Genomic DNA, 22,027 nt, shown 5'->3' on the forward strand with positions numbered 1-22,027 from the left:
CCCGGAGGCAGGAGTATGTGGTTGAAAGTTCCAATCCTGTCATGAAACCTTGGTCTTTCCGGTGACTAACTCTTACTCTGAAGCTACCTAGGGACCTCTGCCATCAGTCATCTCATGAGCAATCAAAAGATACTCTTATCACTTTGGGGATCTCAGGGGTCCAGGGGTCCAGAGTACAGACCCACTGCAGGACAGGGGCAGTGGATGGTTTGGGAGTGGCTGGCCATGATGCTGGTCACCAAGCCCCACACTGCTCACAGGCAAGCCAGAGCTGGAAGCTGGGCCTATCTCCAAATCTCCTAGGTCAACTGTCTTGACATAACCAGGTTACTGGGCTAACCAGTTGGGCCCATCCTCCTGCTCAGAAACCCCTACCAGCCCCATGGTCCAAGGATGGGGCCCCGTGTTCCTCCACAGAATATTAAAGCCTTTACAGTTGGGATCCCATTTCCTCCCCTGCCTGATTCACCCTCAGCCCCACACCCTCCCCACCAGGCCCCGCACAGACTCTGGCCTCCAACCTTTGTTCCCACTGGTCCTTCCATGTGCACACCTGTGCCTGTGTCGCTAGCTTAGTACGGGTCCTAGCAACAGTCTCTATCTAACAAGAGTCCTATTTATCCTGCCTGCCACCTCCCCCAGGAAGCCTGTGTGGGCTCCGGGGATACACGAGCAAACAAAACCGACAGGGTCCTCACCCTCTTGAGCATTGCTTGTTATGAGTCATTTTGTAGTTTGTGATTCATACCTCAGGCAGTTCCAGCTGGGCTTTCAATCATCCGAGCCATGAGTTGTGGCTGAGCCTGTTTGCTGTCCAAGTATCATGCTGGGGCACACAAATGAGTGAGAAGTTGTCTCCTTGAATCCACAATCCCTACCTCAATGCCTAGTCTGGGTCTGGCCACTGGAGGCATCCTAGTATTATTATTAGTTAATGCACAAATTGTCACCCAAAAAATGCTTGTTCTTGCTCCTAGGGCGATGCCCAGGGCCCCAGAGTGTGTTCAACAAACATAGAGATTTAAACCAAGCAGTTGCTGAAATATAGCATTTTGGAGGCCAGGTGTTACCCCAGACACAGAGAAGTTCTTTTTCCTAAGGAAATGGAGCCTGGCAGAAGTCCACTCTGGCCCAGGGCCCTGTCTGTGGCAGGCCAAGCCACGGAAGGACAGCAAGCAGACGTCCGATGGCTAGATTTGGCTGGAGACTGTCCTTAGATGTGTTCTTCAAGCTGTGCTTATTCCTGGCCAGGCCAAAACCCACCACCTAAGGATGCTGGGTGGGCCTGTGGGAGTGCCCAGCGTGGAAACAGCAACCACCACAGCAAGACTGGGCTCAGAGACAGAGGAAGAAAGAGGGTGGCATGTCAGTGCCTGGTCCAAAAGCTGCCCTTGGTCCTTTGCTGTTTTCTCAGGCCAGGGTTTTTTTGGGGGGTGGGAGGGCTGCAGACAACCTAAGTTCAGACCCCCAGCCACTGGGAAGGGTCCTCAGTAACCACCCCCCCAAATGTGTAGGGGCCCAGGGATGGGGTCCCAGCTCTAGTACTGCCACGTGAGACTGGGTGACCTTGAGTAAGTACCAAACATGACAAGCCTCGCCTTCTTCACCGATCAGGAGGAAGCCTCCAATTCAGGCCAAGATAAAGGATATGAAAACTGCTAATGGACGGTGTTAAGAAATATCCAGTAGCAGATGTTGGTGTGTGCCACCTCACTTCACTCACGTGGTCACCCATCTTCTGTTTTGCATTGAATGCCGCTTCCCAGATGCCTTCCGCTCCCCCTGGCCCTGCCTCAGTTCTCCAAGAGCAGGAGCCAGGCGCTCCCTGCAGTGCCCCTCATAGCCACATGGTGGCACTCTTGGCGCTCAGCCGCCCCAGAGGTATGCAGCTGGGGGAGTCCACCCCGCAGGGACCCAAGACAGCCCAGTCCTGCTTCTGCCACAGGAGAGTGGGGTCTGAGGTCGTGTCCTGGTTAATTTGGGGTCACCCATGGCACGGCCTCCTCTCTAGCAGCCACTTTAAACAGCAGTTTGATGCCTTACCCTGCCTGCCACCGGGCTCAGCGGGACATACCATGGTCCCTACAGGTGGAATCTATCTACATGGTAGGCACTTTTTCATGGAGTATGTGCTGGCAGGGTGGGCTCCCTCTCCCCTTCTCGAGAACTGGAGTCCTGGCAGCATGGAGTAGGATAAGGCAACCTCCTAGCCCACCTTTCCAGGATCTTGGGCCAAGATCCAGAATGGGGGAGGCTTGTGAGAGGAGCTAGCTCAGCCCCAGCCCTGGAACCACTCCCCAAACCAGGCAAGGACAGAAGTGCCAGTCTAGGCCCTGGGCTCAAAGGGGACTCCATCAGGGTGTGAGGAGGTTGTTTGCCTCCAGGTGAGATTCAAGTAACATCCATTTCCATGGGGCAGGATGGGGGCAGGCTGTGCCAGGTCTCCCTGCCACCATGTTCAACTGCAGCTCCAGTGACACCCAGCTCGTCTGCAGCACCTGAACTCCACTCCCACAGAGCCATAGCTCCAGGGCTCTGGGACCCAGGAGTGCCTGAATTATACCAATTCCTCACCCCCCGCCCCCACTTTTCACAGATGGGGAAATGAAGTTGGTGGGAGTGGCACACCCAGGGTCACAGAGCCTTAGTAGCATACCAAAGACTTCAGTCCAGTTCTCTTAGAGGGGTCTCTTACTCTGATCCAGGGAAGGCAGGGAGTCCACGTTCCCCCAAGGTGGGGACTGTCACCCTCCATACAGTCACATAGACACAAACACTCACACACACTTGAGGGCCAGGTCCCATTAGGTCTTGCACACACACACAAACACACACACACACACACACACATAACACTTGAGGACCAGGATCTGGCTCCATGGGCAAACTGTTAGCCATGGCTACATACAGAGGCTGTAACCTCCCAAGGGTCTTTACCAAAGGTTTAGCTGAGAAGGGTGCTGGAGACAGGAGGAAGTGACAAGGCCAGACTCAACTGGGAGTCTCCGGTTTTTTGGGAAAGTGATGTTTAGCCTTGACGTCCCCTCCGACCTGCTGAGCCTCCCCTGAGGCCTTTTAGAAGTCTCCCCAGTCGGGCTCAGTGGCTCAACCTGTAATCCCAGCACTTTGGGAGGTTGAGGTGGGTGGATTGCCTGAGCCTGCGGGTTCAAGACCTGCCTGGGCAACTTGGCGAGACCTCATCTCTGCGATACATCAAAAAAATTAGCCGGGTGTGGTAGCGCAGCGCCTGTAGTTCCAGCTACTTGGAAGGCTGAGGCGGAAGGATTGCCGGAGCCCAGCAGGTCGAGGCTGCAGTGGCCGGGAGCGGACACTGTACTCCAGTCTGGGTGACAGAGTGAGACTCCAACTCAAAAAAAAAAAAAAAAAGTCTCCCCGGAGAATAACGATCAGAAACCAGCTGCGGAGGAGGCGTCCAGTCCAGACCTGCATCGCCACGGGTGGCAGGGCAGAGCCCTTTGGGAGGCCTCGGGAAAGCAGGAGATGCAGCCGGGACGCGGTCCGGTCGGCCAGGGCTAGGAAGCGGGTGGCAGGCCAGACTAGAGCCTGACGGGAAGGAGGCGGTGTTCGGGACGCCCTGGTGGAGCCCCCTCCTCTCCCCTCCCGTGCCCTCCCCTGCCCTGCTGGTCCCTCCCTCTCCACCTCTCTGGTTGATTCCGTGGGGGTGGGGCTGCCCTCACATCCCAGCGTCCCCTCTCCCGCCCCCTGCCGCGCCCTCCCCCCCCCTCCCCCGCTGCGCCCCCCTCCGGCTCCAGCTGGGCCGAAGCCCATCGCAGGCACCCGGCCACAGCTGGAACCCATTACGCCCAGCGCCTCTCGGGACGTCTCGGCTAATAAGTGACCCTCTGTAAATGTCAGGAATGAGTCAAGTTGATGCCGCGCTGCCTTCCCGTTAGCGGTGGCGCCGCCGGTGCCCGGGGGAGCGGAGGGGCGGGGGCTGCCGAGCAGGCGGAGAGAGCGGAGCAGAGTCCTTCCCGGCCTGGGAGGGAGGGACTCTGCCCGGTTCAGCCAGGCTCGATTGTCTGGGATGGAGGCGCCTGGGTTCTTCTTGGATTTGGCTGGGCCTCAGTTTCCCCCTATGCAGAATAAGAGGTTCAGGGCAGAATGGCTGGGCCTTTCTAGCAGTCTTTCCCGTTGGTGATCTTGGCACCAGGATCCCAGTTTGGCCCAGAAGGTGTAGCAGGAACGTCCTGCTCTCTCCCCCACTGTCCTTATTCCTGTGGGTTCTTGTCCCAACTCCTGCTGGTTTGGACCGGTCCTAAGTGATCCCAAGGAAGGCTGATCATGCCCAACCAGGACAAGACTCAATGGAGGTCATCTGGGGAAATATGGAGTGAAAGTCCCCCACACCCCAAGATGGCCCGGGGCACTGAAGTTCAAGCCCCTGGAGCCAAGGTCCCCAGCCTGAGAAGGCTTGGCTAACCCTGGTCCCAGGCTCACACTCTGGGGAGGCACTGGCTGAGTGACTGCCCTTCGCAGGGGGGCAGGGGCTCAGAACGGGCCTCTCCAGGTGCCTCGCAGAGCCTGGGTCTTGGAGTGACTCTCAGCAGTCTGTCGCCAACCCAGGAGAGGGGGATCAGTATGTGCGGTGGGTGCAGATGGAGGAGGAGGCCTGTGAGCAGGATGTGCAGGGTGCACAAGATCCAAGGGGGCCTGGCTGGTGCCAGAAAGGGGAGTGGGACAAGAGAGATGGGGCAGGTTGAGGGGGCAGGATGTACCTGGGAAGCTGCCCACCACCAGCTCAGGCCTGAGCTCAGAGTGAGGATCTCCAGGAGGGCTGGGAGAAGATGGGAGGCAGGAGGCTGCCGAGTGGTCACCCACCTGGACCCTGGTGGGGTGGGGAAGACTGGAGGGTCTGGGGGAGCATGCTGCTCTGAGAGGTCACCAGGAGAGGGATCCTCCAGCAGTGACCTAGGAGCCAGGGAAGGGAGTGCCTGAGACTCTAGTTTGCAACCCTGAAGAACTGTTGGGAGTGGAAGAGCCCAGCCAAGCATCCCACCACCCCTTAATAATTTAATCAATGTGTTAAATTTAGAAGTCCTTCAGTCCACAGGGCAGGGACAGCTATGGACTGCCCTTATTCTTGCGGGATCCTGTCTGCCTTCTGGTTTGGATCATGCAGCCTCCACGTCCCATGTTTGCAGGGCTCTGAATGTCCTCCCCAAGGTCAGCACAAGGCCTCTTCCCTGGGCCCAGGTGCTAGATGACCACTCATGCCCTCCCATAGCTGTGTCCTGCCCAGGCACAATGCCACTTTGAGGTCTCTCAGTCATCTGGCTGGTCTAACCTCACCCCCTGGTTCCTGACCCAGCCAGGCCTCAGCCAGGCCAGTCTCAGGTACCCAGGACCTCAGAATTTCCTGCCCACTTCCAGGCCTGTTTCAGTTGCTCCCTTGGGCAGCTCAGTTGCTCAGGACCCACCCAGGAAGGAAGGCTGTCCTCACCTTCCTGACTGTTCTCACTGGCCCTTCCCACACAGCCCTCCATGGGGAACCTAAGGGAGAGACACCCTAGACTTCTCCCAGAACCCATCAGGCGTGAGAAGAGAGGACTTGACTGACTGTGCTCATCCTCAGACCCACGAGTGTGCAGTCTTGCACCCTCCTCAGGGCCCACTCGCCCTCCTGATGCACAGGGTCTTCATAAAAGGCAGCAGGTGGCTGCAGCAGGGAAAGATGAATCTCATTCCTTCTACCTATTATCAGCCCCTCCACCACACCAGGCTCTGTGACCACTGGGCAGGGTCAGGCCCCTCCCCAGGCCCCACTGTGTAAGCAAGCTGTGAGACCACCTGCTCCAGGTGGGTTTCTTTTTGGTGGAGAAGAAGCAAAGGCAACTGCCTCCCAGCATCTCTGAGAAGATGCAGCACCCACAGAGTCATGGAGCAGAGCCAAAGGTGAGGGTCCATGCTGTCCTAGGCTAGGTGTTCTCCCTTCTTTCTGATGCCTGAGGATGGGCACAACACCACTTTACAGGTGGGGAAACCAAGGCACAGGCCTTGGGTGACCTGCCAGCCTCACCCCATTCTCTCCAAGGCACTTTGCTGCCTTGGGGAGCCCTGTGGTAGCCCCCACTAAATCCAGTGGGCTTGTATAGGGGTACCTAGTGGCTGTCTGGGAACTGCCAACCCCAGGTGTCTCTGGGGCTGTTTTGCAGAAGCTGGAGGACACCATCCTAAGCCCCGCGGCCAGCAGAGAAGACCGGGCACTGACAGTGCATGGGAAAGGCCGGCGGGCCTCACCTACCCCTGTGCCCGCCCGAATACGAGAAATTGTGGCCAGCAGCCTGGGCGAAGAGCCATCCCAAGGTGAAGGGGATGGAGGTTCCTGGGGGGCTAGGGGAGCCACAGAACTGTAGGTTGGAGTTTAGCTTCAGGGAGCCACCCTCAACCCAGAGCTGTCTTGGGACTCCAGCCACTCCAGCCACACTGCTGTCTCTCCATACGGTGGAGAGCAGAACCCCACCCTCCCACAGATTCTCCTGGAGGTATTGTGTGGATAGCCACAGGCCGTTCACCAATGACCCTTGAGGACCAACCCGAGTCAGGGCTGCCTTTGTGTTTGTGACACCCTTGTGACCACTTGAGACTTGATTTCATAGATATTGGTCTTTTTATTAGAGTGAAAATCCCAAAAGTTGATTCTCAAGGAACAACAGACTCCCCTTCCTATACCCTAACACTGCCCTGAGCTTTGCCTCATTCCTTACCTAGCCCCAAAGGCTCCTGTGCACTGCCTCTAGTTGTCACACTTTGCAGCTGAGGGACTGGCTCCTGGGGCTCAGTCACTGTGCCAGGGTCACATAGCAGCCAGGTCATCTGGCCCTAATGTTTGCTCTTGACCCTCTTGGTACATGCATCCCGGGGACCCCTCTGTAATGAGGTCTGTCCGGCCTTCTGAAGGACCCGGGGAACTCACAGTGTGGGTGTGTAGTAAGGACAGAAACCCCCCCCCCCATGTATTCACAAAAGCAACTTACTCCTCGGGGATGGGATTTCTTTACCCTGAAACAGCAGGACTCACTGCTTCATGGGACAGGGTGAGTACCCAGGTTCCAGGCCACCTTCTCACACTCTGCTGTCTTTGGTTTGGGGCTCGGCTTGAGCCTGGTCTGTATTTGGGTTAAAGATGTTAACAAAAGGCAGGGCGGTATCAGGACACCACCATTAACAGGAGAGGCAGTGGGGTCTGGAAGTGGTCTACCCTTCAGGATCTTGATGGGGTACCTCCCAAGAGATGGGAGCAGGCCCAGGTCCTACTGTGGAGACAGGTAAAAGGCAGAGGCAGGGTGAGGCCCTGGTTTGGCTACCCAGCCTAACCCTGCATGCCATCCCAGTAGGGGTGCAGGATCCACCAGCTGTCACAGCCCGAGTACAGGAAGAGAACGAACTCCTGCAGGAGGAGCTGACCCGGCTGGAGGACCTGCTGGCCCAGGCTGGCACTGAGCGGGATGAGCTGGCCAGCAGGTACCATGCGGTCAGTGAGCGGGTGAGTGTGTGCAGCTGGCTCAGGACAGGCCAGTGGAGGACAGCCTGGCCCTCAGTGAGAAAGCCACCTCTTGGGTCTGACAGTCATATACCATGGGGCCATCAGAGAGTCCTAGGACAGGGAAGGACAGTGTGTCAGCCACGGCACATCCAAACCCTGGACAATAGATGGGGACACTAAGGCAACAGATGGGGAAGCTGAGATCAAAGGTGGGGGCAAAGCAGGACAGTGCCCAGGCCTTTCCTTGTCACCCTAGTATCCCCTAGGTCTCACAGCTTAGCTTAGTCACTGTCTTGTCCCCCCACCTGCCTGGGAGCCCTGTAGGGGTGGCCTGGTCAGTCCTGACCCATTGGTCTCAGTGCTGAGTTCAACATCAGGATAAAGCCAACACCTGCTGAATGAGCCAAAAGGAACTGGTCCCCAGTCCCAAAAGGAGCTTGTAGAGAAATGCTTCTGCCCCGGTCCTCCCCACATTGCCCTTTCTTGACAACTGAGGCTGATAAGGACACTCAGACTTCAGAGGACAGGAGAGGGACCAGAAGCAGGGCTGTGATCCTTGATTCCCCATGGCCACAATGCCTTTCGGGACACTGTGAGCAGCAGCAAGAGGCATATTTAGTCATAAAGTGTGGGACTGAGGAGAGCCTCCCATTTTGTACATGGGGAACTGAGGCAGAAAAGTGAAGAAGCTTGTTGATCAGAGAGCAACCTTCCTATGTTGGTCATTCCAAAGAGAGATGGTTTCTGAGGCAGGACTGGGAAAGGAGCAGGTATAGGGGAGGGGTGCCCGGCCACAGTAGGGGGCTCAGGTCCCCTGCCGCACCTGGTCCAGCCCTGGTCCAGGCCGTCTTCAGAGTCCCACCTGTCCTCTCCATAGCAGGACAGCCAACCCCACCTTCCAGATGAGAAAACTGAGGCACACCCAGGGCCACACTGCCATTACTAGGGCTGAGACCTGAGCCAGATCTCGCTCTTTCATGGTTGCATAACCAGTGACCAATGCTAAGTGCCCAAGGAGTTCCCTTGTGGGCCTCCCCTTCTTCAGGGATCCAGAAGTCTTCCTAGGACAGGCAGCAGCACCAGTCCTGTAGCGGTGCCCTCCTCCTCCTGTGGATCCTAGCTCTCTTCTCCCTACCCTGTTGTGCCATGTCCTGGGCAGGATCATGAGGGTCCCCCCCCATTCCAATGGGGACTCAGGCGCATCTGGTGAGCCACCAGATGGCCTGCTCTTCTGCGACTTCTGGGCCAGGCCTGGGGGGCGGGGGCATCTTCCTAGCACAGGGTGGGGAGATGTTGGGAACAGGCTGGTGGGAATAGAAGCCGCAGGAATCCTGCCGACAGATTAGTAAGCTGCGTGAGTCAGATCTGAACTTGCAGATCCAGGCAGTTCAGTGCATCCCGGCTCCCTGGGCAGTTCAGTACCCACTAGGTGCGGGGTGCCAGGAAGAGCTGGACCTCACCCAAGTCACCCCAAGCTGACTGTGGGTGTCTCCATCCTGGGGGTGGCACTCCTAGACAGCAGCCCCCACTTCCTAATCCCCACCTAGCTCCATCAGGCCCTCTGTTCCCTCCCTTCTCCTCCTGCTGGTGCTGAGGAAGGATTGTCGGGCTCTCCCACACATCAGCCAGGGCATGGTCACCATTGAGGGCCCCCCAACCCTCAGCCCTCCACCTGGCCCTCCTTGACCCTTGATTTCCTGGGCTCTGGGTTCAGGTTATGGCCCCAGGCAGTGTGACCCTGGGCAGTGGATCCCAGGCATGAATTCCTCGATTGTACTGTGGGCTGTTGGGTCTGAGTTTTCCTTGCCTGATACCCCAGGTGCACTGCTTTGGGTCAACAGCTTGGGGTCTGGGGCCCATGTCCTGGTGGGTGTGTCTTTGTCACAGGAGATATCTCTCCATCTCTTCCCCACTTAGCACTGAATAAAGTGCTAGGAGTGGAGGTGCAAGCACAGACAGGAGGCCCAGACTGGAGAGACCCTACACTCACTCACTCCTGGAGGGGAGTGACCCCAGAGATTGCGCTACAGCTCTGCATCCTGCCCCTTGTGTGACTGAACTGAGTCCTGAGGGCTCCTCTTCTGCTCTGACAGCTGGCCAGTCCAGGCAGCTATGGCAGCAGCAGGGCCTCAGTCTACCCATCTAGCGGTTCCCAGAACCCTCCTCCCACTGGGCCTCTGCGTGCATGCTGTCCCCAGGTCCTGATGGAGTCAGTGCATCAGCTCAGACCAGCATGCCTCCTTGCCTTTCCTCTCCTCTGTGAGCCATGGACACCTGGCATAAGGGCAGGGTGTGAATGGTCACCTATGTGGCCACTGAGTGGAAGGGCTAAGCCTCACCAGACCAAACCCCATCACTGCTGTGGAGCCCTGGGGAGCCCTCTCTTCTGCTCTGGGGTGGGCTTTGTGCTCAAAATGCCCCTGTCCCTGCTGGGCAGGTCAGGAGCAGCCAGACTAGGTGGGCTAACACTCTTCTCCAGCTGCAGGCCCGACTGGAGACTACCGAGGCTCGGCTGCGGAGGTCAGAGCTGGAGCACAGTGTGGACTTGGAGGAGGCCCTCAGCCGTCTGGAGGCCGCAGAACAGAGGTGAGAGAGAATAAGTGGAGGAGAGTCAGGGCTGCAGGAAGTGCAGCCATTGCCTGGAGAGGCAGTGCACCCCACCGTGCCTTGGGGTCATTGGCCAGTTCTTTCCAAAGGGACTCTAAGTTACATCTGCCTGTTGAGAGTTGGCCACAGGCCTCAATGGGCAGGGAAGGCACCTGGGAAGCAGAGTCTGGGAACAGGACCAACTCATGGAGGCCACAAGCAGAGCTAAGTCCCACCCTGTTCTCTCTCTTACTGTGGGGGGAATCCAGGTTTTCCATATCTCGGGGCTAGGGCCGAGTGGAAAAGTAAGGAAATGATTGATCTCCCGGGCTCTGAGCCATGTAAGGGTTATTGCTGGCACAGGTGCTCCCCCTATTCCCAACCAGGCACCACCCTACCAGTAGGAAGGGAGCTCAGGCCCAGCCTTCCCCAGATATGAGTCTTGCCACACACCCTAGCATCTTCCCTGCCACCTGTCAGCATCACTCATGAATGCAAGAAGAAGAGAAAGTCAGAAAGAGAAGATCCCCACCTCCAGTCAGTGAGCACTGACATTAGGACCTTGGCATCAGACCCAGCATTCAGTGTGTGGATCACTCCACCCAACACTTCCTCACTGTATACTCTCATACCCTAGAATGTCTATGACGATGTCATGCCTGGGCTGACTCAGGGTCTTCCACCCCACCCCCACCACCATCCGCCCAGGAAAGTGAAAGTTTGTACCTGTGGGAAACCCTACTCAGAACAGACATTGTCCTGGGGCCTCCCTGCCCCATTCTCCTGAATTGCCACCCATAGGACCCTGGCACCACTGAGGCTGGTACTCAGGCCATTACTGTAGGCAGGGTGGACTTGAGTTGACCATGGCCACTACATGGTAAGACCAACCCTGGGGTGCCCTTTCTCCCATTTTTCACACCCTGGACCTGACTCCACAGCTCATTTGGCCTTGAATGTTTATTATTTCATAGCCAGGGTCTCCTTTGTTACACTAGACCCTCAACACTAAATTAGCACTCCAAAACCAACTCAGACCCCCAATACCAAGCTGGTTCCCAGCACTACCCCAGTCCCCCAACACTAACCTGGCCTCCTGCCCAAACCCAGCCCTCAACATTAACTTGGCCCCCAACACTAGCCCAACCCCTAACAATAACCTCCCTGCAGCATTAATGTGTTCCCAACACTAACCCAGCCCCCCAGTACTAACCCAGGCCCCAACAGTACCCCACCCTCCCATATCTTGACTGGTACTCTTGCTTATCTCAGGCATTGGAGAGCTGACCAAATTTACAGGGGCAGAGCCAGGAAAGGAAAAGATGGAGGTGGTGGTGGAGGGCACTGGAATGGACCTGGGAGAGCCACCCTAATGCTGGTTCTCTGTTTGGGGGGCTATTGTGGGGGCAGGACAGGGCTGTGCATGTGAGCTGGGGTCAGTTGGGCCCAGGGGGTTCCGGGCTCTATTTGATCCCCTTGATTTGGGGACTGGGGCTCTGAGCACCTCTCAATAAAGAAGCTACCCTCCCACTGCCATTCCACTATGGTTCTGTCTGTCCAGGAGCACTGGCCTCTCTCAGGTGAACACCCTTCTGCGGGAACAGCTGGAGCACATGAAGAAGGCCAATGACTCACTGGCCCAGGAGCTGGCCAGGACGACAGGCAGTGTGCTACGCCTGCGGAGCCAGCTGGAGCTGAGGCACCGAGCTGAGAGAGAGGTGCTCCCCCAAATCTTGCCCACCCTGTGGCAGCTGCCTGCTTGGGTGCCTGTGCTGGGTAGCAGGGACAAGAAGAGGGTGCTCTGGCATTAGCAGTCAGCCCTCTTGAGATGAGGGAGGCCATGGCCTCCTGCCGTACCACATCCCCCACTTGGCTTGGCCATAGCAGTCCGTAAAGTGAGGGACATCCAAGTATCCTCCCCTCTTGAGAGAAGAAGGGCAGGAACCCGAGAGTGAGGCTCTGGAGCCAGATCCTGGCTCTGGTGTGGACCACCCTGTTGTTGAGAGGCAGGTGGTCTCTGTAGGCCCCGTTCCTGACCAGACTGCAGGAGAAGGGTCCCTGAAAGGACCCTGGATCCACACAGCAGCTCGTAGTTCTTGGCTAAGGGTCTCCAGGCCCCCCGAAGCTTCCCTCTCTTCAACTTTTGAAACCCTGAGTCGTTCAGAGGGTCATGGCACAGGGCGCCAGTCATTAGTCCCTATGGGAGGGAGATATCCAGGTGTCTATGCCCCTGCTCCCATCTGTCATTGACTGTGGGAACCCCTGAAAGCAGTGTGGTCTTGGGCAATGTGGCTCCCCAGTGAGGAGGCCAAGGGGCTGAGGAGGTTTTTGATAGCCCTCCATCAAATGCACAGTCCTGTGTATGCTACATACGCCATTGGCAAGATTTCTCCCCTGAAGCCACCTGGAAAATGTGCTGTGAGCCTGGGCCCGCTCCCCTGCCCCGCTCCACACATATCCCTCAGACAAGCCCACCTCAAAGGGGCCATTACCGCACTTCCCACAGGGAGTCAGGTTCCACCACCCCAAGTCCTGTGCAGTTGTCATTCCTGTCAGCAGCTGCTGCGGACCACCCCTCCACCGCCACCACCACCCCCTGCAGGGGGAAAGGAGGGTGTCAGACAAGCCAACTAAAGCATAAGAGAGGAAGGTCTGCCTTTATAGAGTATCGTGAAGAGCCGTATTTATCATTATGGGGTGATCTCGAATGGCAGGCCTTCTGGAATGGGATATTTGAGACAGATCACATACCCTTCGTTGCTTGGTCCTTGCGTTCAGATTGCTGGGTGTGTCATGGTAACCACAGGAGCAGTTTCTGCTATGTGAAAACAAACACCCAAGAAAGAAAGAAAGAGTCCCCTGAGTTCAATCTGACATTTGTTTATCAAGGGTCTTTATTTTCCCCTTGTCCTTGAAAAATATTCTCAGTGTTTGACAGTTGTTTACTGTTGGCACTTTAGAGATATCCTTTCTCTGTCTTCTGGCTTCCATTGTTGCTGTTGGGAAGTCAGCTTCCCATCTGCTTTGATTCTGACTGATTCCTTATAAAGGTAATTTGTCTTCTCACTCCAGCTGCTTTTAAGATTTCCACTTCGACTCTGGTGTTCTGCAATTTTTCCATGATGTGTCTATGTGTAGATTTCTTTGCTTATCCTGCTTAGGGTTCACACAACCTCCGTGTCTTTCATTATTTTTGGAAAGTAAATAATCTTTAATTAGCACCTGTGCTCTTCACCCCTCTCTCCTCCTTTTAGATCCAGCTAGAGGTATGCTAGCCTTTCTTATGCTATCTCCCATGCATGTACACATTCAGTCTTGTTCTTTTTTTATCACCCTGGACTGTATTCTAAATAACATCTTCAGATATACCTTCCTGTTCATCAATTTTCTCTTCTGGTGTCTAACTTGTATTAAATCTGCCTACTTGGTTTAAATTCCAAATATTGCATTTTTTATCTTTAAGAATCTATATGATTCTTTTCTAGATATCTTACTCTTGGCTCATATTTTCAAGCCTCTCGTCTCTTTGTTTTGCTGCATGTCAAAATAGTCCTTTTGTCACCTGTACCTGATGTTCTAATATCTGACATTTTCCTAAGTCTAAGTCTATTGTTTCTGCTGGCTCCAGATCATGGTACTTTGTTTCCTTGTTTCTTTGGTGATTTAAAAAAAAAAAAAAATTTTTAATTGAGAACTGCTTATTTTCCTTGGAACTTTGTGAAAATTTTTGGAAACCTGGGGTGAATGTGGTATTTTCCAGAAAGGATTTTTATTTGCTTCTGATGGGTGCTTAGGGCTCTAATAATCATTGGGGCCACATTGAAGTAAATTTTCAGCTTGACTTTTTTCGAGACCAGCAAGTTGTATGAATTCAGGCTGTAAACAGTGTGAAGTCCAAATGTGGTTCTAAATCCACAGGGAAGACTTTTTTCCTCTGTCCAATTCTAACCCTAGACAGGCGGTGAAGTCTCCTGCAGGGGCAAGTGTGTATGTGTTGAGGGGGGTATTCTGATCGACTCACCTGTAGCACACCATACCAAGAGTGTCGTTTGGGGGGTATCTCCTTTACGTGTGAGTAGATTCCCCACTTTGGGAGTGTCATAGACTTTGTTATCCATCCTCTGTGCCCCTTTGGTTAAGGAAACAGATGTTAGCATTGCAAGATTTGGCAAGAAATTGTCTACATTCTTCAGGGTTCCCTGACTTCAACAGTTCCTGGCCTGAGTATTCTGTTTTGGCCAGGCTGACCTTGCATTCAAGAAGTTGTGAAGTTTGAAATCTAATGTATTTATGATGCAGGTTGCTCCAAGCATCTGCTTCTCCATGGTTCCAGGAAGTATCTCATCCTGTTCTTTTGATGACCATTCAGAGGGTGGAAGTGGTGTGGCTAAAGCCAGTATCCATCTCTGTATACCAGGCATCAAATGGCATGACCTACAGAAAATAAAAAGCAAGGTGTTATTGGGCTCAATGTTGGGGGGTGACCTCAGATGTAGGAGCAGGTGAGGGTGTCAGGAAAGGCCTCATGAAGTAAGGTTGTTGGTGGTCTTGGAGACCAGGAGGGATGTGAGTGCACTCTATTTGAGGGCAGCATTGGAAAGTATGGAGTGGGCTATAAAGGTATGGAAAGGCGATGCGAACTCGGGGAAACACTGGGTGTTGGTGACCCCTCCAGGGTTCCAGAGGGCAGCACACAGGCAGATAGCAAGTGCGGAGACTGAGAAGGTGGTATGGAGACTCCAAGAGCCTTCTGGGCTTCAGCTTAGGTCCCTGCAGGACTGGAACACACACAGTCCTACCCACCCCTGCTTGCTCTGTCTCCCAGCATCTTGAAAGTGCCAGGCCCACATCTGGGCATCTTAGAGAGCCCTCTAGATAAGAACCGTTCTCCCTATTAGAGAAAGACAAAAGCCTGTCCTCCTCCCTCCGAACAGAGAAACTGAGTGCTATTTAAGTATCCCACAACCCACAGGGGAGCAAGTTATGATTCTGGGTGTTCTAGTCCTAAGTAGTTCCTGGGAGATGAGACTGAGTCAGCACCCTTCCTCTTTATGGGACCATAAACCCCACCCTGTCCACCACCATTCACATGGGCTGCCCCAGGTCCTCTTCTATATCTTGGGTGGGGATGGAGGAGCCCAGGACTCATTTGACTTTGGGACATGGGATCTTTAGGACCTGGTAGGTGATGCTGGGTCTATTCCCAGCCCCCATAGAGCCGGCCCAACATGGCATCTAGAAAAAAGTGGGTTTGGGGAGGGTGAATGGGCCTTGGTCTGAAGTAGACATTTTCTTGCTTTCAAACCCAGCCAATGAGCCCAAGGGAGCCCCAGGATCTCCTCCTCCTGTGGAGACAGGCTGTGACACTCCAGAGACACCTGGCTGAGCTTCGTGCAACCACTGAGAGGTGGGTGCCTGTTGCCCACCTGGGGCCAGGAACCATGCTGCCAGGAACCAAGGTCCCATCCAGAGAGAAGAAGGGGCACTTCCCACAGGTGCAGCAGCTCTGGCTTATGGACCCCTCACCCAACCCTGCCTGGCCAATGGGAGTGGTGGTGAAGGTGGCCTGCGGTGGGCAGTGGGAGAGGGACAAACAGGCAGATGAAGCAGGCAAGGGTTAGCTGGGATAGATTAGAGGAGGACAGAGCAGTTATAAGGACACTGTGGCAGTTGAGGACATCTACCTGGGTGGAGCTTCTGGGGTCCATCTAGTCCTTGCTGGACACTACACAGATATGTCCTGGAGTCATCCCAACAACCCTTGAGATACATAGCACCTCTGCTTACACATGATTTCTTGATGAAGGCCACTGAAACCTGAAATGGCCAGGCTAGACAACCCCTGCTCACCCATCCCGGGCTGCCTACCTGGTGTTTGGTGACACGTGGGACAATCAGTGCCACGTAGTGGGGGCTTCTCTTCAGGGCAGCTGAGGAGGGGGCCCACCTCTCTCAGCTGGAGCCTGCAGATGGGTCTTTGTCTCCTTGTCTCCTAGGGGTCTCACTGACATGCAGGCAGATGTGGCCAGGACAGCCCGGCGCCTGCACACAGCCTGCCTGAATCTCGACTCCAACCTGCGGCTGTCGGTTGGCAGCACGGCCAGCACCCTGGGGCAGCAGCTGCGGGACAAGGTGGCGGAGATGCTGCAGCTGCAGGGCTGCTGGGATGCAGAGAAGGTGACTCTCCAGGCCAGGTGGGTACCTGGGGCCTGTAGGCTCTCATGGAGAGGGTAAGGAGGTGGGGCAGGGGCACCCTAGCATCCCCTTCCAGTTGCCAAGTAGCTGCAGTTTCCAAGGTTTAGTCACATCACTCATGTGCAGTGTGGGGTCCTGATGTCTGCCCAGCATTCTGACACCAGAGTGGTTCGTCCATGGTGCACACAGTTCATAGTCAACACCCCAGTGGCTGCAAGACAGTCTGTAAGATGGTGGCCTGAATCTCCCAGAAGCAAATATTGGGGTCTCCTTCCCTTAAAGACACAGCTCGGTGGCTCAGCCTGTAATCCCGTGCCTTTGGGAGGCTGAGGTGAGTGGATTGCCTGAGCCCACGGGTTCGAGACCTGCCTGGGCAGGCAAGACCTCATCTCTACAATAAATCAAAAAATTAGCCGGGCGTGGTAGCACGCGCCTGTAATTCCGGCTACTCAGAAGGCTGAGGCGGAAGGATCGCTGGAGCCCATAGGTCGAGGCTGCGGTGGCCGGGAGCAGCCACTGCACTCCAGTCTGGGCGACAGAGTGAGACTCCAACTCAAAAAAAAAAAAAAAAAGATGCAGGGAAGACAGCGGGGAACATATTTGGAGCATTTCCTCAAGTTGGTTCCCAGAAGTGGAATTTTCAGGTCTAACAACAGGAACATTTTTCCAGGGGTGAAAGTTTGTCTTAGGTAAATCGTTTAAGAGGCTGAGACAAGCAGAAGGGCCAGACCCGCTCCTGCCTGGTGCCACAACACCAGCGTCCCATGTGGGGGTCTATGAGCCTCACAGTAAGCATGGAAGGTTCTGGGCACACAATCCACACTGGGGCTCAGAAGCTTCAATACATAATGGGGAGGCAGCTCCCAATTAAAGCCTAACCTTCTGGCCACAGGGACAATTTCACAGAATCCAGATGTCTAGGGCTCACTTGGCCACAAATTCCCTGCCAGGCTGACAGGCATAATCCCTTCCTACCCTCTGGGAGTCAACTGAGTCAAGCACACTCCCAAAGGAGCATGATATGGGGTCCAGAGAGTGCTGGACAGCCTGCCACAGCACCGAGTACCCATCTGCTGTGGCACAAGGACAGGGACAGAGCCTCAAGCAGCCACTGGACATGAGGCTAGAGAACTGGGTCAGGGTGTGGGCCTTGAATGCTGAACTCACATTTTCCATTTTACTCCTGAGACAGCAGGGGCCATTGAAGGTTCTATAGCAGGGGGAGATCTATGATCAGACAGGGGACTGAGGCCCACTCAGACCACAGTGTAGACCCAGGGCGGAGAGGTAAACACCAGCAGGGAAGTCACACCACTAGAAGAGTCTGGACAGAGCCAGGGCATTCTCAGGATCCTCATGTGACAGACTCTGCTTTCTGCCCTTCCTACCCATCCTTCTCCCCCTTCCAACCCCCTCATCCCCTCCCACACACACACACTGCCCACCTATTTACAGACTCTCAGAGCAATCGCTGCTGGTGGAGAAGCTCACAGAGCAAAAAGAGAAGAAAGAGAGAACCATCATGTCCCTCAGAATGGATGTTCAGAAACTGGTTCGTGGGGCTGGGAAGGGGGATGGCTGCACAGTACTGAGGTGTCCGTCCATCTTACTAAGGCATCTCCCCGGCCACAGGAATCCCAGAACAGTGGAAGCCAGGAGGTAGTGGACAGCTTGAGGGATGAAGTTGCATCCCTGCAGCACGTGTTGGCAAGCATCGCAAAGGTGCGGCTGGTCTTCTGTCCACCCAGTGGTGAAGGCACAGGTGACCTACAGGGATTCTGGGGATTATCTGAATGGTCCTCACTGAATCATGGTCCTGCGGTCTCTTCCGCTTCGTCCCTTCCTTTCTGTACCCTGAAGGTGGCCCAAGAAGACACCAGGTGCCCAGAGCTGGCATGGGGCAATACTGAAGGCGAGGAACCACAGCACCGACTAGGGAGCCCCCCGCGAACCATGTTCCCCCATTGGGCACTGTCCCCACCACGGGCCCACTCCCCAGCCACCCCAGACCCCACACTGCAGGCAGTACAGGCAGCCATTGAGAGGCGGCGGCAGCAGGAGCAGGTAGGCAGCTGCAGCCCTCGGGGCACCCTGTCTCCCCAGTGGCAGAGGTGTGAAACCCCAGGCTGAGGTGCCATTATGCGGTCTGCCTCTGAGCTCTACAGCCCTAGGGAGGAGGATCTGGTTTTATTAGGGTCCTTTCTGGGGGAGTTGGGAGCCCTAGCAGGCCTCTGAACAGAGACTTGCCTGGGCCAAAGAGGCTCACCCCATGTTCCCACCTCGCAGAAGCTGAGCCTGCAGCTGGAGTCCTCCCAGGCAGTGGCGGCCGCACTCAGGGAGCAGCTGTCTGAGTCCCGGCGGGAACTGCGGGTCTCACAGAGGCTCTTGCGGGAGCGAGAGGTCCTTCGGGGCCAGCTGGAGGCCCAGAGGCTTGAGGCACAGCACTGCCAGGAGTCCTGCAAGCTCCTGGGAAGGTGACAGGGGCAGAAAGGGGCTGGGCAGGAACAGGGCAGTGTGGGGCCAGGACAGTCCCAACCTGGTCCTCTCCCTCCATGAGACCTTCCAGCAGAAGAGGGGAGGGGCTGCATCTCCCATACAAAGACTGCTCTTGTCCAGGCCACCTGCCTCACCCCTCACCCCCAATGTACTGAGGGCATGCTGGCTTTCCTCATCTGGGTCTATTTGGGCAGAATTCACCCTGGAATCCCCTTCCCAAAGCTGAGTACATACCTTTTGCTGCATCCAAAGTTGCCAACACAACCCAGCCCTCTAGCCTGGAGCTGTGCTGTCTCCTACCTCCCACCTAGCCCCAGGACTCCCTCTGTCGGTCCCTCTGTCTTTCCCTCTTCCCTACCTCATCCTTCAAAACTTATCCATAAAGCCCCATCTGCTGTCATGTCTGGCAGATCAGGTAGTTCTGGGATAGTTGGCCATGAGACTCTCTGGATGCTTCCATGCACATCTTACTGCCCTGGGGTTGGTGGGAGAGAGCGGTGTGTGGTATGGATCCCCCAGGGCCTACACAAGTGCGTGACAGGCTCAGTAGGGCTTCCCAATTCACACGCTGCTTTAAGAAGGGAAGAGTATGACCCAGGGTGGGCCTGCAGGTCAGGAAGGCTTCCTGCAGGTGGCAGAGAGAGAGAGATGAGGTGGCCCACTCCACTGGGAACAGAGACAACCACCCACCACCCCACTGCCTGCTCACTTTCCCTCATGCTGGGGAGGAGGACCACGTGCCCTTCCCAGCTACACCTACTCTGAGTTTCCTGAGAGTGGGCTGGATGTTGGGGCAGGAGCTACAATCTGAATCAGTCCAATCCCATTCCCCGCCACCAGAGGCACAGGGAGAGGCAGGCATGGGCATACGGATCAGGTCAGCCTCGAGCAAGGGCATGAGAATACAAGCAAAGGGCAGGACCAGAAGGGGATCCTTCAGACCAGAAGCCTGGAGAGGCAGGAAGTACCTCCCCAGCAGAGAACCAGGAGTAAGCAGGGAGCATGGAACAGCACTGTGTGCAGTTGAGACCTGGAGTTCCGGTGTGAGCTGTGAGGCAGGCACACACCTAGCTGCCAGGGAGGGCCAGGGAAGGATGAGGTAGGGAAGAGGAAAAGACAGAGGGACTGAGAGAGGCCTACTCCGCTGAGAGCAGAAGGCAGTGGGGCCATAGGAAGCTGCTGTAGGCAAGAGCACAATGGAGGTGACCTTAGGAGGTGGACAGATCTGAGTGACCCACAACTTGAGGGTAGAGGGGCTAGATCCAAGGGGTACTTGGGAAATGGGGGACCTCAGGACTGGGATGCTCCGGGGGCCAGGGTGGGAAGGGGAGCCCTGAGATCCAGATTTCTGCTGGTGGATGACGTGCTGATGGGGACTTGAGAACAGCTTTGCATAGGGTATGTGAGATGTCAGGGGTCCTGGGCTACAGTAGGACAAGCAGATCTGGAGCTGGGTAGGAATACCAGGAAAGGGGGGTGGGTGGGGAATGTGTGTCCTTTCCTTCCAGAAGATTTTTGCAAGGATTCCCTGAACATGACCCAGGGTGGAAGAGAGCTGAGCATGCTAGGATGTGCGAGTCAGCAAGACCCTGTGCGCTTTGGGGGCTCCCTCTGCCCATAGTGGCCCCTGGGGCCAGCATCCACCCAATCAACCCTCCTAGGCACACAACCGAGACCTGCATGCATGTGTCCGGGGCTACCCTTGTGCTCCTCCTTCTCTGATGTGTGTTCTGGAGTGGCTCTAACCTCTGCCCCCCACCTCTCAGGGAGAAGGCAGCTCTGGAAGCAGTGGTGGAGGAACTGAAAGGGAAGATAGACATTGCAGACGCAGAGAATCAGAGGCTGGAGGCCGAGACCTCAGAGCTACGGAGGAGCCTCTTGCTGCGGGCGGAGCAGAAGGAACAGCTGGCACTGCAGGAGGAACGGAGCTGCAGAGCGTTGGAGACCAGGTGGGTCCTCAGAGGGTGATATGCACAGGATTCTTCCCACAGGAGAGATGGGGCTCTGCTACTGGCAAGCCACCTCTCTGGGCCTCAGTGTCTTCATCCATGAAACAGGCCTGTTTCCCCACCAGTGTCATCTCAGAAAGTCAGGGTGTCCCCAGTGAGGCAGGGTGTAAGGGAGTCTCCAGGATCCCCCCCCAGGCTGAACATCCCTCCTCGACCCAGACTCCCATGCCAACATCGGGCCCAACACCCTGCCCTGTGCAAGCCCATCACCCTGTGGATCCAGCAGAGGTGGGTGTCCCCCCCAGCCTGTGTGCACATGTACACACACATGAACACATACCTCAGTCAGGTGTGTTGACTAAGAACATCACCCACTCTCCAGCCCAGAAATGAAGGACTCCTTGATTTATTGTCTCTCAAGAGTACCTCATGTTCCTTTGGGGGGCTCCCTGAGCTTGGAGAGAGTTGTGGGGGGCCCCTCCTGTGGGAGGACCCCCACTCACTCTGAGACAACCTCATGACTCTGCCCTCTGGTCTCGGAGCTCAGTCAAGGGCGCCTGCAGCAGCTGGAGGAGAAGGTCTCGACGCTCAGGAAGGAGCTGGCGTCAGCCCGGGAGGCTCTGAACGCGGTACAGCTGCAGAGGGAAGTTGTGGAGAGCGAGCGGGAGGGCCTGCGCAGCGCCCTGGCCCGGGTACACTTCACCCCTCTGTCCTTGTCTGCCCCAGCCCATCCTGGCCTCACTGGCCTTGCCTCCCACCTCCCTGTCGCATGCACACCTGGGCCCTCAGTCCATTGCCAGAGCTTCCAAAATCCCCAACAGACTTTCCCAACCAACGAGCACTGGTCCCCAGTTGCTCTCTGCTGGCCATGTCTACCTCTTCGTAGCCTCTCCCTGGGCCACTGGCCACCTCTTCTGGCTGGAGCCTCAATACTCAGGGACCATTGGCCCCAAGGCCTTCCCACTGTGAGAACACTTCCATGTGTCACATCTCATCTTCAACTTGCACACTTCCACAACACGGGGCTCATTTCTTTTCCGGCACCAACACCTCTTCCTGGGAACCTGAAGGTCCCTCCCTGGCATCCCCCTCCCTGCCCCAGGCCGAGTCCAGCAACGCTGACCTGGAGCTGCTCATGAGGAGGCTGAAATCAGAGGGAGTGGAGCAAAGGGACTCCCTGGCCACGATGGCTGCCCTCATGGAAGGGATGGCTCAGGACAAGGGCACCCTGAACCGCCTGGTTCTCCAGGTGAGGTGAGGGGCAGGTGGGCAACCCTCACCCTGAGCCTGTTTCTCC

The 22,027-nt window shown here is 55.9% G+C and overlaps 1 protein-coding gene across 1 annotated transcript in view; it reads left to right on the forward strand.

Moving 5' to 3' along the window:
- CROCC2 (ciliary rootlet coiled-coil, rootletin family member 2) overlaps positions 1 to 22,027 on the forward strand; it is a 77,712-nt gene that overhangs the window by 4,265 nt on the left and 51,420 nt on the right. Inside the window, 12 exon segments of the mRNA XM_021709871.1 lie at positions 6,174 to 6,324; positions 7,353 to 7,504; positions 9,984 to 10,090; positions 11,652 to 11,853; positions 15,400 to 15,497; positions 16,087 to 16,284; positions 17,741 to 17,837; positions 18,146 to 18,349; positions 18,572 to 18,759; positions 20,548 to 20,730; positions 21,278 to 21,422; positions 21,833 to 21,979. Coding sequence (XP_021565546.1) covers positions 6,174 to 6,324; positions 7,353 to 7,504; positions 9,984 to 10,090; positions 11,652 to 11,853; positions 15,400 to 15,497; positions 16,087 to 16,284; positions 17,741 to 17,837; positions 18,146 to 18,349; positions 18,572 to 18,759; positions 20,548 to 20,730; positions 21,278 to 21,422; positions 21,833 to 21,979 — 1,872 coding nt within the window.

The sequence above is a fragment of the Carlito syrichta genome, unplaced genomic scaffold (assembly GCF_000164805.1).
Source record: "Carlito syrichta isolate Samal-C Ts95f unplaced genomic scaffold, Tarsius_syrichta-2.0.1 Scaffold287532, whole genome shotgun sequence".
Lineage (NCBI taxonomy): Eukaryota > Metazoa > Chordata > Mammalia > Primates > Tarsiidae > Carlito > Carlito syrichta.